Source organism: Podarcis melisellensis (genome assembly GCF_964234715.1).
Source record: "Podarcis melisellensis genome assembly, chromosome: 6".
Taxonomy (NCBI): domain Eukaryota; kingdom Metazoa; phylum Chordata; class Lepidosauria; order Squamata; family Lacertidae; genus Podarcis; species Podarcis melisellensis.
The window spans coordinates 88,413,210-88,428,515 of record NC_138538.1 but is presented as its reverse complement, the minus strand read 5'-3'; the positions used below and the strand labels follow the sequence as shown (position 1 = coordinate 88,428,515).

At 41.5% G+C, this 15,306-nt stretch overlaps 1 protein-coding gene across 1 annotated transcript; it reads right to left on the bottom strand.

The window, feature by feature from the left end:
- Positions 1 to 5,281: 5,281 nt before the first annotated feature.
- On the bottom strand, positions 5,282 to 10,264 carry LOC309371875 (14 kDa phosphohistidine phosphatase-like). Its single transcript, XM_081914973.1, has 3 exons — positions 9,860 to 10,264; positions 6,660 to 6,784; positions 5,282 to 5,496 (listed from the first exon to the last, which is right to left on the bottom strand). Exons 1-3 carry the CDS (start codon positions 10,116 to 10,118, stop codon positions 5,410 to 5,412), a joined length of 471 nt encoding a protein of 156 aa, XP_081771099.1. The 5' UTR covers positions 10,119 to 10,264; the 3' UTR covers positions 5,282 to 5,409.
- Between the last annotated feature and the right edge of the window lie 5,042 nt (positions 10,265 to 15,306).

Genomic DNA, 15,306 nt, shown 5'->3' with positions numbered 1-15,306 from the left:
TTTACAGGTGTTAAATACCACCTGTAAAACATCTTCATAATATTTTCTTTGATAGTAATACATGTGGTGAAATTAATATCTGGTTTCCAAAGTTTTTCCCATTGATCTAATGGAATCACGTATCCAAAATCCTGTCCCCACTTGATCATTACTTCTTTAATTTGTTCATCTTTGAGTTCCCATTCAAGTTGTAAATTATACATTTTTGATAGATTCTTTTTGGAATTATTCAAGAGTTCTAACTGGAATTTTTATTCTTTTTGGAAACCAATTTTATTATCAGTTAAATTTATCATATAATTGATGATACTGTAGCCAAGTGGTACAAAACGGTTTAAGTTCTTCATAGGGTTTCAGTTTTAGTTGTCCTTGCTCTTCCTTTAAGAGTTGCTTGTACGTTACTCCTAATTTTCCCATATTTTTCTTTTTTATTGATACCATTTCAAGTGGAACTGCCCACCAGGGGGGCTTTGGTTCTAGTAACCTGTGATATTTCCTCCATACTTTGATAAGAAAGTTTCTTATTACAGTATATGGTTCATAAATCCTTGATGGACCTCTGTTTTATTATCTAGGAGATAAGCATATCTCCCAACAATAATTTATTTTACCTATTTTGTCTACATTGACACTGCTTCTACAATAATGTTGTATGCATATGTTCAAATAAATGAAAACGTAGATTCATTTTACACAAAGGTAAATCTAGCCAGGAGTACCAAGGCAGATGCATTTGTAAGCAGAGCTAAATAGTAACAGCTGTCCTATGTGTCCTTTGCCAACGATAATCAAGAGTATGCTAATATTTTTGCGCAAGCTTCTGCTAGAGATGTAGTTTCCCCTCACAGCTACAGTTGCCTGGGAAGAAGGGACGGTTGCTAAACCACGGTACTGCTTTATATAGTGAAGATGGAGCTTAAGTGCTCAGTGTTGTTTTATGAGCACCTCTGGGAACACATACGTGGAAAAGCCGCAAACAATTTGCAATACTAATAATTGGTTCTTTTTCTTTTTACACACAGCCCTGATGGCCTGCATGCATGTGTCATCAGTCTTCTACAGTTCTCAGCATGTTCAGTCCCTCTTCCCAAGGAGCTCTGGGAAGGGAATAGAGATTTCTTAACCATACTCAGCATCTTGAACAGACTACAATTCCCAGGATTTTAGGGGAGAAGCCATGACTTTATAATGGTATATGTTCTTTTAATGTATATTGTGGATAGAACCGTAGTGATGGTGGCATTTTCTCCACACCCACTTTTGATGGCCTTTGAGCAAGACTTAAGCTCCCTTTTTATATTATGCCGGCAGTGTAATAATAATAATAATAATTTTTTTATTTATACCCCGCCCATCTGGCTGAGTTTCCCCAGCCACTCTGGGCGGCTTCCAATCAAGTGTTCAAAACAAGACAGCATTAAATATTAAAAACTTCCCTAAACAGGGCTGCATTCAGATGTCTTTTAAAAAGAAGATAGCTGCTTATTTCTTTCACATCTGAAGGTAGGGCATTCCACAGGGCGGGCGCCACTACCAAGAAGGCCCTCTGTCTGGTTCCCTGTAGCTCCGCTTCTTGCAATGAGGGAACCATCAGAAGGCCCTCAGAGCTGGACCTCAGTGTCCCGGCTGAATGATGGGGGTGGAGACACTCCTTCAGGTATACCGGGCCGAGGCCGTTTCAACCCATTATCAAGGAGGAAAGACATCAGGAATGCTCTTAGAGAAGCAACTGTTGCTGCCCATGAAACTGAGAAAGGTTATAAAGCCATCTCCAACCAAGCAGGTTGGGCGCCATTACCCCGCAATCCTGGGCTGCTACCTGGGGGGGAGGGAGCCGCAATACTTTGCTGGTGGTGTAAGGTCATGAATATAAGCCGCACTTTAACTTTTCACGATCGGAATTTTTGGGGAATGTGCAGCTTATATCTGGGTCAATACAGTACATCTCAGGCTCTATAGGCCTCAGCATGTTAAATTTTAAAGTTCATGACAGTTCAATTGGAAAAAGATGGAACCAGTATGGCTTGCTTGGAAGGACTGTCAGGAGAAAGCCTCTATCTAAAAAGGAAGATGGCAACAAGGCTTTGGTTTGCAAAGTTGCATCTGAGCAAACAAGAAGACTTCTGGAACAATGCCCTTTGGAAGATGAAAACAAGATGAAGATACTCGGCAATAATGCACAGCGCCACATTTGGCAATGCAGGTGGCGCTGTGGGTTAAAGTGCAGAGCCTAGGGCTTGCCGATCAGAAGGTTGGCGGTTCGAATCCCCACGACAGGGTGAGCTCCCGTTGCTCGGTTCCAGCTCCTGCCAACCTAGCAGTTCGAAAGCATGTCAAAGTGCAAGAAGATAGATAGGTACCACTCCGGCGGGAAGGTAAACGGTGTTTCCGTGCGCTGCTCTGGTTTGCCAGAAGCAGCTTAGTCATGCTGGCCATATGACCTGGAAGCTATACGCTGGCTCGCTCAGCCAATAAAGCGAGATGAGCGCTGCAACCCCAGAGTCGGCCTAATGGTCAGGGGTCCCTTTACCTTTACCTTTGGCAAAAACCAAACAGCATATCAGCACAATCGCCTCATGCCAACTGTCAAGCATGGTGGTGGAGGGGTAGTGATTCTGGCTTGTTTTGCAGCCACAGGACCTGGGAACCCTGCAGTCATTGAGTCAGCCATGAACTCCTCTGTACTGTATACCAAAGTATTCTAGAGTCAATGTGACGGCAGCTGAAGCTTGGATGAAATTGGGCCATGCAACAGGACAAGGAGCCCAAGCACACCAGCAAATCTACAACAGAACGGCTGGAAAATAAAAGAATCAAGGTGTCGCAATGGCCCAGTCAAAGTCCAGACCTCAACCTAATTGAAATGTTGTGGTGGGACCTTTTAAGAGAGCTGCACATAAACAAATATGATGGCACAAACCTCAATGAACTGAAGCAACTTGAAGAAGAGTGTGCCAAAATTCTTCCACAATAATGTGAGAGACTGATAAAACCAGGCATGGCCAAACTCGGCCCTCCAGCTGTTTTGGGACTACAACCCCCATCATCCTTAGCTAACAGGGCCAATGGTCAGGGGTGATGGGAATTGTAGTCCCAAAACAGCTGGAGGGCCAAGTTTGGCCACCACTGAATAAAACCATACAGAAAACGATTCCTTCAAGTTATTGCTGCTAAAGCTGGTTCTGCAACCTATTGAATCATAAGGTGTACGTAGTTTTTCACACATGGCGTCTTCATTTTGGCTTTATTTCTGTTAAATAAACCATGGCACAGTGATTTGTTGTTCATCCGAGGTTCTATTTACATAATTTTAAGACCGGCCAAGGAACAGGTGATTGTTATTATGTCCTCATATGTAAAACCACAGAATTCAAAGAGGGAGTTCTTTCTTTTTCCAATGACTGTAGTTTTTACTTCGTACTGTGTGAAGAAGTACAGTGGTACCTTGGGTTAAGTACTTAATTCGTTCCAGAGGTCCGTACTTAACTTGAAACTGTTCTTAACCTGAAGCACCACTTTAGCTAATGGGGCCTCCCGCTGCCGCCGCACCGCAGGAGCACGATTTCTGTTCTCATCCTGAACCAAGTTCTTAACCCAAGGTACTACTTCCAGGTTAGCGGAGTCTGTAACCTGAAGCATATGTAACCTGAAGTGTATGTAACCCGAGGTACCACTGTATTAGGATAGTATTTATTGAACAAAACTGTATTCAGGCTTTCTCAATATCGATTTCAATGGAAACAGACAAACACTGGAAAATTGTCTGCATCAAGTACATAACCTGAGGTACCACTGTACAGTGGTACCTAGGGTTACATACGCTTCAGGTTACAGACTCCACTAACCCAGAAATATTACCTCGGGTTAAGAACTTTGCTTCAGGATGAGAACAGAAATCGTGCTCAGGCAGTAGCAGGAAGCCCCATTAGCTAAAGTGGTGCTTCAGGTTAAGAACAGATTCAGGTTAAGTACGGACCTCCAGAACGAATTACTTAACCTGAGGTACCACCGTACTTTATTTGGTCTGTTCCAATACAGTCAGTTTGCACCCTACATCTGGCTCAGAGATGCACATTTCTTGGAAGAAAGCCAGCCTCGTTTCATTTTATTTCCAGTAACCAAACAGGACACTGAAGAGGTATAAGCCTTGTTGGAAATTAGTGCAGGAAGGAAGAGGGGCATAGTTCAAATTGGATAAGCATTTGCCTCGTTTAGTCACCTGGGCTGGGGTGTGTTAAGTGTTGATTTGCTGATGGCAGGAACTGAATCTAAATTTAGATTGAAGCAACCACTGAGGCAGTTTAACAGCTACTTTTACAGTTGTCCCAGATAAAGTACTGGAAGTAACAGTAGGTAGTTGGAAATGCATTTAGTGCTATTATCCTAGAAAAACTTTTTAGAATCCAGTGTGAATGCCTAATCCTACTTTAATTATCACATGAAGAATATATCCAGAGTTCAGACTGTTGAAGGATTTTGCATTTATGCATTTATATTTGTTTTAAATATTTGGATGCCAATTTCTTGTTCTGTTGTTGATGTTCCTTTGAACTGCGCTTCGGATGATGTGGAGCTTCTGGGCACTCTGTTTTGCAATTGGGCAAAACAGTCCAGTTTGCCAAACAGGTATCAAGACATAACAAGCATCTCACATAGCATATAAAACATGGGGAAGCCTATATTGAAACAGCCCCAATAAGATAGTATCTTCAAGCCCAATTCAGGGAGAAGAAATAATTGTTGAAGAAGCTAAATTAAAAGCACAGACAGGAGCCTCATAAACTCTGAATGAAAGTAGTGTTTCAGGAGAAAAGACAAATCCCACCCAGTCATTTTCTACCTCCTTTTCTATCCACACTACAAGATCCCAGGTGACTGCACAGTCTGCAGTGGTTTCTGTTCTCTGTCCAAGAAGCATTAAGAATTGTTGATATTGCAGCCACTTGAGCCACAGCCTTCCCCCTCTCCCTATCTAATCAAGCAGATAAGGAAAAGTTGATCTCCGCTCTATGATTAATAAAGTTTCACCAACTAGAAAGGGCTTCCACAGGAAAGATGTAGACAGAACTCAAGAATCTTTCACGCCATGAAAGTACTGTACTGTATTCCCATTCACTAAGAGCAGACTAAGCTCTACAGTACATTGTTTTTAAACTGATCCCACCACTTTGGGTTAGGTTGTGGGTAGGAATTGCCTCTTATAATATTTAAAATGCTTATAGTGGAATTTCACATGATCAGAAGTACTTTGAAAACATTTTTTGAATCAAGCACCAACAAATTCACAGTCAAAGTTTTTATTCAGCATTAAGCTAAATACATTACACATTTTGGTGGAAGCTTAGAATTATGTTGAAAAGAACCAAGAACAATCTGACTTTAAATTTTAGACTGCAAAGCAACGGTTTACTAGTCATCTGAACAACTAATGTCATAATCCTTAAACGTTTTCTTCAGTATTGCCACAGTCATGGAATGATCAGCTTTACCATATGCCTGTAGGAAAGAAAAATGCACAAATTACTCCTAAAGAGAAAATGTGTGTGCTAAAGATTCTTGCTAGAATTTCTAATAATAATAATAATAATAATAATAATAATAATAATAATAATAATATATTATTTATACCCCGCCCATCTGGCTGGCTTCCCCAGCCACTCTGGGCGGCTTCCAAAAAAATATATTAAAATACTCTAATACATCAAACATTAAAAGCTTCCCTAAACAGGGCTGCCTTCAGATGTCTTCTAAAAGTCTGGTAGTTGTTGGTCTCTTTGACATCTGGTGGGAGGGCAGACAACATATTATTACCAATTTCATTTTTCATTTGTTTAATAAGTACCTAAGTGCACCACATAGTTTTTATCAGTTGGGATCTTTTCTCTCTGTTCTCTACCCAAAAGGCCAGATTATTCCCCCCTATGATAGTAAGACATGCTTGGGAAACGAAAAGGAAAATGAGGGCGGAAAATCTCTCCTGTGCTTTCTCCAAGAGTAGTGGGGAAAACAAGTGCAGTAAGAATATATAACAGTTCCTACACCATCCTAAATCCATATTAGGGCAATCAAAATTTTACAAAACCCCTTTTTTAAGATCTCCAGAACTCTTCCTCATGCTAGATATTAAAGAGAGAAGGGGGTTTTTTTGAAGCTCATTTAAAATTGTAGTAAGAATGGCTCTCCCTTGCATGTGCGAAGTCTGGACCTCTTATTAGCAACCTTTAAATAGCCAATACAGTTGTAGATGCTGGACTTCAGCAAACCAGTCTTGATTGATTCTGTGGCTCTTCTCACAGGTCATTTTACTAGCTTGTTTTAGGATGCTGTCACGTGCCCTGAGCTTTTGTAGCAACCTGATTAAAAAATTATATTTTCATAGGGATTTATTTTGAAGAATTCAGTAATTTATTCATAAAGCTTTAAAATAATACAAGTAATTTTGTTTCCTGTAATAGTATATTTCTTAGTGGATTATGCAGTGACTGACATTCACATACTAAACAAATATTCAAGTTCCGTCAGTATTATGTAATTCGTAAAATTGTCTGCTTCTTCTCAGAGACCAATATGAAACACATTTTTCTGACATTATCATTAATTACTAGCATATTTGCAAAGTGAATCATCATATTTAGAAACTGGATGTATACAACACTTACTGGAGAAACACCAGATACATGGATTTTTTTGTCTCTGCTATTGTGCTCAATTTTTCCTCCTCCAAGACACTTGCACATACAGCCCATCTTTTCAATTTCAGAACATATCTTTTCATATAACTGATCTGCAAAACAATAATAGTACTAAGAATACCTTATAAAAATAAAGGTGGAAATACCTGAAGTACAAAAATAATTATGCCTCATTTGAACGTTAGCATTTAATACGTTACAGCTGTACAGATTTGGAGCATTTTTAACATGGGTGGTTCAGGCCTAAAGACATCAGGAATTATTACAAAGGTTGGTGCTCCTCATCTTTTCTTATTTATCAATTGAGGGGGAAACCCCCACTAGAATAGAGAAATTCAGTGACTAGTTGTACTTGAGCCTGGGAGAACCGCATTTATTATTGGATTTCACTGAATGGCCATGGGCAAGCGTACAGTATTTTCTTCTCAGTCCATCTTCTGTAAAATGGCATTAGCAGTGACTTACTTCCTAGGATTATCAGAAGAATAAGGTATGGTTGTAAAGGTATGGTTTTGAGTGATTCAAGATGTGTGTTCAAGATGGGATTATTGCTACTCATGCTTTAAGATTTCCACAGTATCTCACTGTCAATACCATCAAAATCCCAGTCTGTATCTCCCTCCCTCCCCAATTTCGTCCAAATCTACCCTTTCTAGGGGAAGGTTCAGTACATTAAACAAAACCTTTTATTTATGACCCATTTGTGATATCTCATTGACCCATTTTTACAGTATTACACCCCTATCTAAAAGCACCTTTTCATTAAAAGCACCTTTTTATTGAACGTCCTGGAAGATTGAAATGTTCTCCTACTGGTTTCTCTGTCTTGTGATTCCTGATGTCAGATTGGAATCACAAGACAGAGAAACCAGTAGAACACTTCAATCTCCCAGGACATTCAATACAAGATCACAGAGCAGCGGTCTTATTACAAAAGAATTTCAGAAATAGATGAGAGAAGTTGCTGAATTACAATTTATTACTAAACTGAAAACTATGGAGATCAGGTCTGAATAGAGATATTAGATTCTTGTCTCACATGCTAAAGCTATTTTTTGTCATCTGCATACTATCCCTTGCTTTTTCCTATACCCATTGAGTCAATCCCCCATCTCCTACTACCCTTCTGAGAAATACTCCACCCCACCATCCCACTATATATATATGGGTCTGGTGACTTCTGTTTCAGTGTATCTGAAGAAGTGTGCATGCACACAAAAGCTTATACCCAGAACAAACTTAGTTGGTCTCTAAGGTGCTACTGGACAATTTTTTTATTTATTTCTACTGCTATATGTAATACTCCGGGCAGCAAAACAGGTATATTCAGGCTGGCTCAAAATAAGGAAAAATATTAGGTGGTTCAGATGGTTCCCCACTGCCCTTTAAAAAAAACATGTTAGGAACATATAGGGGATTGTGAAGGCATCTTAACACTTTCCTTTAGGGCAGGATTTTCAAACTTTAATAATAATTTATTATTTAAACCCCACCCATCTGGCTGGGTTTCCCTAACTTTATACCTGCACTAGTTCATACTCTTGTACGTGAACCATACATATGGCCTAGAATTTAAGTCTTCTAACTGGGACTACACAGTTTATATTTCAATTTATTTTGGGATCTCTCCCCCACCCTTATAAAAAAAACTATCATACTTCCATTTTCTAGTGTTTGTAGTACCCCACTGGACTCCAGTGCATCAAATTTCATTTTTCTAGGTGTCACAGAAGTCCTGAATTATTCCCAGCCAAGCTGCTGGCAAGTGTATTTATGCAAATCTTCAGCAAGCAGAAAGAAGCCCAGCCATGTTCCTTCTTCCCACAAGCAAGACAAAGCAACAGAACAAAAATTGCTGGTGGCAATGCAGACACACGTTCACACGTTTGCATTCTTCTTCCAACAGGCATTGGGAAACTTAACACTTTTATTTAAAGGGTGGGCACCATGCCATTTTTATTGTAATTATGTTTTGGGGGTGGGGCAAAATGAAAGTTGTTGATCTTTCTGGGGGGGAAATGTCACCAAATGTCACTTGAGTTCTCGGGTTTAGAAAAAAATAACAGGACAATTAAGGGGCATAGGCATAACCAGGATTTTTGCTAGCTGGGGCAGGCCTTTTATTGGGGGGCCCAAACCTGTTAGCTGTGTATTTTTATTGATATAAAAATCATTGGCTATGCCCATGTTACACAGGGGGTGTGGGTCCTCACGCTTTCATTTGGGGGTCAGGCTTCTGCTGGGGCAGTGGTGGTGCAGAACCTCAAATTAATTATTTTTTAGCACCCTTCAGTAATTTTTGAGGCTCCGGGGGGGGGGGCCCTCTTGGCTATGCCCATATTCGCATGGTTTAAATCAGCCTTTCTCAACCTGCAGGTCCCCAGATGTTATTCAACTCCCATCACCCCTAGCTAGCAAGGCGAGCTCAAGGATGATGGGAGTTGTCCAACATCTCGAGACCCACAACTTGAGAAACACTGGTTTAAATGGATGATATATCTGTATCTGTGGGTGTTTTGTTTAAAAAAATGATTGTCCCCACCTTCACCCTACCAAATGTTTCTGTATCTATGTGGCTTTTTTTAACCCCCACCCCCCAATTTCTAGCTATTTTTATGGTGATTTTTAGAAATCAGGCAGGTAACCTTCAGTCCTCCAGATTTTTTGGCCTACAACTCCCATGATCCCTAGCTAACAGGAGCAGTGGTCAGGGATGGTGGGAGTTGTAGTCCAAAACATCTGGAGGGCCGAAGGTCGCCTATGCCTGATTGCACCCCCCCCACCTGTCCCTCCCTGCCCAATGTTTCTGTTGTTACTTTTGGTTTAAAAAATGGTTCTCCCCCCCAAAAAAAAATGTTTCTAGGTATTATTTTTTTATCTGTGGGGTTTTTTTTTAATCATTTCCCCTCCCCCCGGCCTCTTCCACGCCGCCAAATGTTTCTAGCTATTATTATTTTTATCTGTGGGTTTTTTATGATTTCCCCTTCCCGACCCCCGCCAAATGTTTCTAGCTGTTATTATTTTATCTGTTAAAAGAGTCCCTAAGAACAATTCGCAAAGTGGTGGATTGACCGAGAGGCGCTTATGTCTTATTTTCCAATTTGTGAGCCGCCTGGCCGGAGGGGGTGGGTGGTGCGAAGGCTTTCGTGCAAAATCTCATCTCTCACTGTGCAACTCGGCGGAAGCGCTCCCCCTCACGATGTCTCTGCACTCGCCGCCACGGCTTGGGCTGCCGCCGCCGCGGCTTGGGCTGCCAATACGGCCTGGACTGCAGCCTTGTTGGCCACCACTTTGGCCACCGCCTTGGCCGCTGCCTCCGCGCTGCACCCGCACCAAGATGTACTTGAAACAGCCGTCGGAGTCGATCTCCACCTCGGCCAACTCGCCCGCAAAGCAGCCTGATTTAGGCGGCGACGACGACGCCATGGCCCAGCTCTGCCCAAAGGGAGAGTAGCGCAGGATACCTCCCGCCCCCTCACTAGCCCCGCTTGCGCGCAGACAGAAAATGACGAGCGCGGTGAAAACGGCGCCTCTCTTTCCCTCACTCCCCTCAGGAATAGCCTCGCTCGGAACGGAGACAAACGGCCCTCGCAGAACGGCGAGCGCTCATTGGCTCGCGCCTTGCCGCGCGAGGCCCTGGTTGGACAGAGAGCGCGCGAAGGGCGGTTAGAAAGACTCGAATAACGGTCGGCGTCGCTGTGGCGGTTTTTTTTTGGCGGGCTCGCGCGCGTGGTTGCCGTTGGCGCGTTGGTTTTCTTTAGCTTTTTTGTCCTTTTTGAAAAAGAAATTCTCTATTTTTAAAAAAAAATATTATTTAGTTTTTACAGATTTTGACAGTTTACAAACAATTATCAAACAACCAAAATAAAAAGAGAATCCCGAAGATTTTCCTGAACTTCCCTCCTGCCCTTTGTGGGTCTTTATATTAACCTTTCCCTCATGCATCTTGTCTGTTCATCCAAATCTTTTAAAAGTCCGTACGCAAAAAAATCAACATTAAACTACAAGCGTCATTCCAATCCTACTAATAATTTCAAGAATCAGAAGATTCTTCTCACTCTTCTTCCAACATTATGCTACAAATGTCATTCCAATCCTACTAACAATTTCAGTTGTTTGCAATGGTTTTTAAGGTAAATTATACATTTTCCCCATTCCTTATTGAAATTTTGGTCTTTAAAAAAAAATATTTTTCAAGTTTATACGTTTCACTACTTTTACAATCATTTTGACATTTCAAAACTTGACTTCCTTCCCCCACTTTCTGTGGTTCCTTAAATTTATTTTTAATATCTTCTGCATATCCAAATTAACTTAATTTGTTCATTTATTAGTCTTCTTTAACTACATACCCTTAGGAAACTGCAGGTTATTACTATAATTCTGCCAATGTATTTATCTGCTTACAATTTATCTGTAAATAGTCAATAAACCATTTCCATTTTATTAAAAAAAATGTTGATTTCTTATTCTTCCAGTAAGTTTCACCGTTTCTGCATATCCCATAAGTTTTTGTATCCATTCTTCCTTTGCTGGGACTTTTTTTCCATTTTGTTGTCTTCCTGGTTTCTGATCCTTCTGGTCATTTTTTCCCAAATTGGCATAGTCCATCAACTTTGAATCTGCCGTTCTTCTCTGAAGAAGAATGGTTTTGTTTTGCTTTGCTTTGCTTTGCTTTGTTTTGTTTTTTGACACTGCAAGCTGCCTTGTGGTCTTTGGGTGAAGGGTGGTGTATAAGACAAATAAATTAATGCATAAATGGATGGATGAATGAATAAGCAAGCTCACAGAACACATTACCTATCTTGTATCCTATTCAGTGTGGTGCATTTATTTACCTCAAATAGTGCTTAGGGCTTAAAATAAATAAATGAAGGAATGGCTTCCTTCCCCAAAATTTTGAAAGTTTTGCACCATTATGTTACAGAGACCGTAAATACCATTAAAAACACGCACACACAAACACAAAAAAATGACCTGAGGTTTGATGAAATTCTGAAGTTGGTTCCTAGTTCACAGATCCTTTTCAGCAAAAAAATCCTGAATATCAGACTGAAGTTTCCACACTTTTGCTCCCCAAAACTGACCCTCTAAGTATCCCTATTTCCCAGGGACAGCCCTGAATCATCCCGGCTTCTGATTTGACCCCAGAATGTCCCTCTTTTCCTTAGGACGTCCTTATTTTCATCGGATAAATGTGGTGTTATCTGCCTCCCGAGCCATCTGAAGGCAATCCTATATTGGGAAGTTTTTTTTAAAAAAAAAATTCATATTTTATTATGTTTTTATATATGTTGGAAGCTGCCCAGAGTGGCTGGGGCAACCCAGTAAGATGTATGGCGTATAAACAGTAAAATTATCATGATGGAATGGGATGTCCCTATTTTCAAGAGAGAAATGTTGGAGGGTATGCCAAGATAACTTTGAGGACATCCCAAATCATACATCCCTACCATCAGAAAAACTCTCCTTTGAAATGCCCATAGCATTTTGTCAAGTCCTTATGGTAGGTTGAAAGGGGAAGCCTTTTTCTATGAAGGGCCATAAACCCATAAGGAAAGTCACCCAAGGGCCAGAATCATGGTGGGTGGAATTGCAGTGAGAGAAAGAGGTGGGAGATCCTGAGAAGAGAACAAGGGTGGAAGGTGGTGAGCCGGAGAAAAGGAGGTAAAGTTCACTCATAAACAGGACTGGTCTGGTCATTAATGCCCATAGAGCACAATCTTCTATGGGCCAGTGTGTTTATGGTTTTGGGTGGCCCAAGACTGATGTGCAAGGCTTCAGTTCTCGTTTTATTAGGTGCCTTATGTCCGAGGATGATGGAACATAAAAACAAAACTTTGAACCGGACACAATGCTACAGCACCCAGAAAATAGTCTTCCAGAAGGAGCGGTATAGGATTTAGGTGGTCCAGAATTTATGCTTCAGTATAGTAATGTGTAGGGACGTGGGTGGCACTGTGGTGTAAACCACTGAGCCTAGGGCTTGCTGATCGGAAGGTCGGCGGTTCGAATCCCCGTGACGGGGTGAGCTCCCATTGCTCGGTCCCAGCTCCTGCCAACCTAGCAGTTTGAAAGCATGTCAAAGTGCAAGTAGATAAATAGGTACCGCTGCAGTGGGAAGGTAAACAGTGTTTCTGTACAATGCTCTGGTTTCGCCAGAAGCAGCTTAGTCATGCTGGCCACATGACCCAGAAAAACTGTCTGCAGACAAATGCCGGCTCCCTTGGCCAGTAAAATGAGGTGAGCGCCGCAACTCCAGAGTCATTCGCAACTGGACTTAACTGTCAGGGGTCCTTTACATTTTTATAGTAATCTGTAAACAGTTACTTCCTTGCTTAGGTTGCTTCTAAACCTCTGGCTTGATGGATAGTCACATAACCTATGACAAAGTGGATAGATGGAGGCATTTCAAATGATAGCTGGCTTTGCACCAATGAATAATTCCCCTCTTCAAGAAAAATTATGAGCAAACCATTTGTGGGCAATTTTATATCTCTGTTCTGTTGCCCAAGTAGTCTGAAATATATGCGGATATGGGTATGGGAAGTACATCTGGTACCAGAAAGATAAGATGGTTTTAGAAATCAGCATTCCAAGCATGCAAACTGTCTATAGATAGTTAATATTTAGTCACTGGCTTGCATTTCTAGAGGCATTGTTCTTTTGTTCATTACGCCCAAGAGACTTCTTATTTGCTCAACAGGACAACTAATGGAACGTTTCTTCAAAGAAAAGGAAGTGCTAATGGCTCATATACGGGACAGCACTTCAGCTGATTGTTCAGTGACTAAGGGCCAGTCTGCAGAGAAACTTCTCAAAGGTGCCCACTTATGGCTCACAAGGCATGTACACACAGAGACACACAGAGAGAGGAGTTGTAAAATTGAATTTCTACTTTAGTTTTTTTCACTGCCTAAGTGAAATGTGCATTTAAACAGCATTTGTTTTCTTTGCTCTGGGGTCCAAGTCCTTTTTCTACTGAACCGTGTTAGTAGTGTCCCACATGGTGAGCAAGGTGGGAGACATCAAAATGATAATAAAATACATCGCAGTAGAAGGCCAGCCGTTCTCTGACATTTATTTTTCTATGTCCAAAAGATTTGCTTTGTATGGAGGAAAGATCCCCCTAGGTGTGCTCACAAGAAACAATCCTCGCTTGAGCCCAAGTATGGTGTGGCAAACAGAGGGTTCACTGAAGGGAGAGGTAGGTACTTCTGAGGAATCTGGTCACTCACTGCTGCCACCATCAAGATCTCCCTGCCTTTGAAGTCCAAGAAGCTTCGTTCAATGCTACAGGGCTGCATTGCACTTTTCAAGCCTGTCAGTCACCACCAGCATTTTTTTTTAAGACTCCAGACAAATGCACAGAAATGGTAAGTTGCATTAAAAAGAAAAAAGATAGCCAAGGAAACTTAAGTAATCCTTGATCTAGATTCTAAAGTTAGTTTCAGTAACTCACATACCAGCAAAACGTCAAGACAGGGAAATATTTTTTCTTTACATCAAGACAGGGAAATATTCTTTACGTCTTCTTTACGTCAAGACAGGGAAATATTTCACTTTTCCCAGGCAGTGAACATAGAGAAATAAGTATGTTCAAAATGAGCTACTTTTATGTTTTGTCTTGGGTGGGAAGAGCCGGCATGGGGGAAAGTCAGTCATAAAGGATTCTGAACTTTTCCTGTTTTGCACATATGCGGGAGATGGGTGCACTGAAGTCGTTAAGGGCTTTGTATGCTAATAATAGTAGCACCTTAAAATCATAGAATCATAGAGTTGGAAGAGACCACAAGGGCCATCGAGTCCAACCCCCTGCCAAGCAGGAAACACCATCAGAGCACTCCTGACATGTGGTTATCAAGCCTCTGCTTAAAGACCTCCAAAGAAGGAGACTCCACCACACTCCTTGGCAGCAAATTCCACTGTCGAACAGCTCTTACTGTCAGGAAGTTCTTCCTAATGTTTAGGTGGAATCTTCTTTCTTGTAGTTTGGATCCATTGCTCCGTGTCCGCTTCTCTGGAGCAGCAGAAAACAACCTTTCTCCCTCCTCTATGTGACATCCTTTTATATATTTGAACATGGCTATCATATCACCCCTTAACCTCCTCTTCTCCAGGCTAAACATGCCCAGCTCCATTAGCCGTTCCTCATAAGGCATCGTTTCCAGGCCTTTGACCATTTTGGTTGCCCTCCTCTGGACACATTCCAGTTTGTCAGTGTCCTTCTTGAACTGTGGTGCCCAGAACTGGACACAGTACTCCAGGTGAGGTCTGACCAGAGCAGGATACAGTGGCACTATTACTTCCCTTGATCTAGATGCTATACTCCTATTGATGCAGCCCAGAATTACATTGGCTTTTTTAGCTTGAACTTGGCCCGGTAGCAAACTTAAGGAGGGGGGGTCTCATGTCTGCCAATAACCGTGCCACAGTCTTCTGCACTACCTGCAGTTTTCAGATCGCACACAAACAATATAAAAATGTCCCCCCATTTGTGAAGGGAGGGGGGCAGTCACACTGGTTTGTTAGTTTGAAAAAGGTACATTGCGAACACATGAGCATAATGTGAAGTGCTTATCCTCATATTCCTATTGGCTTGGGCAAGAGGCAG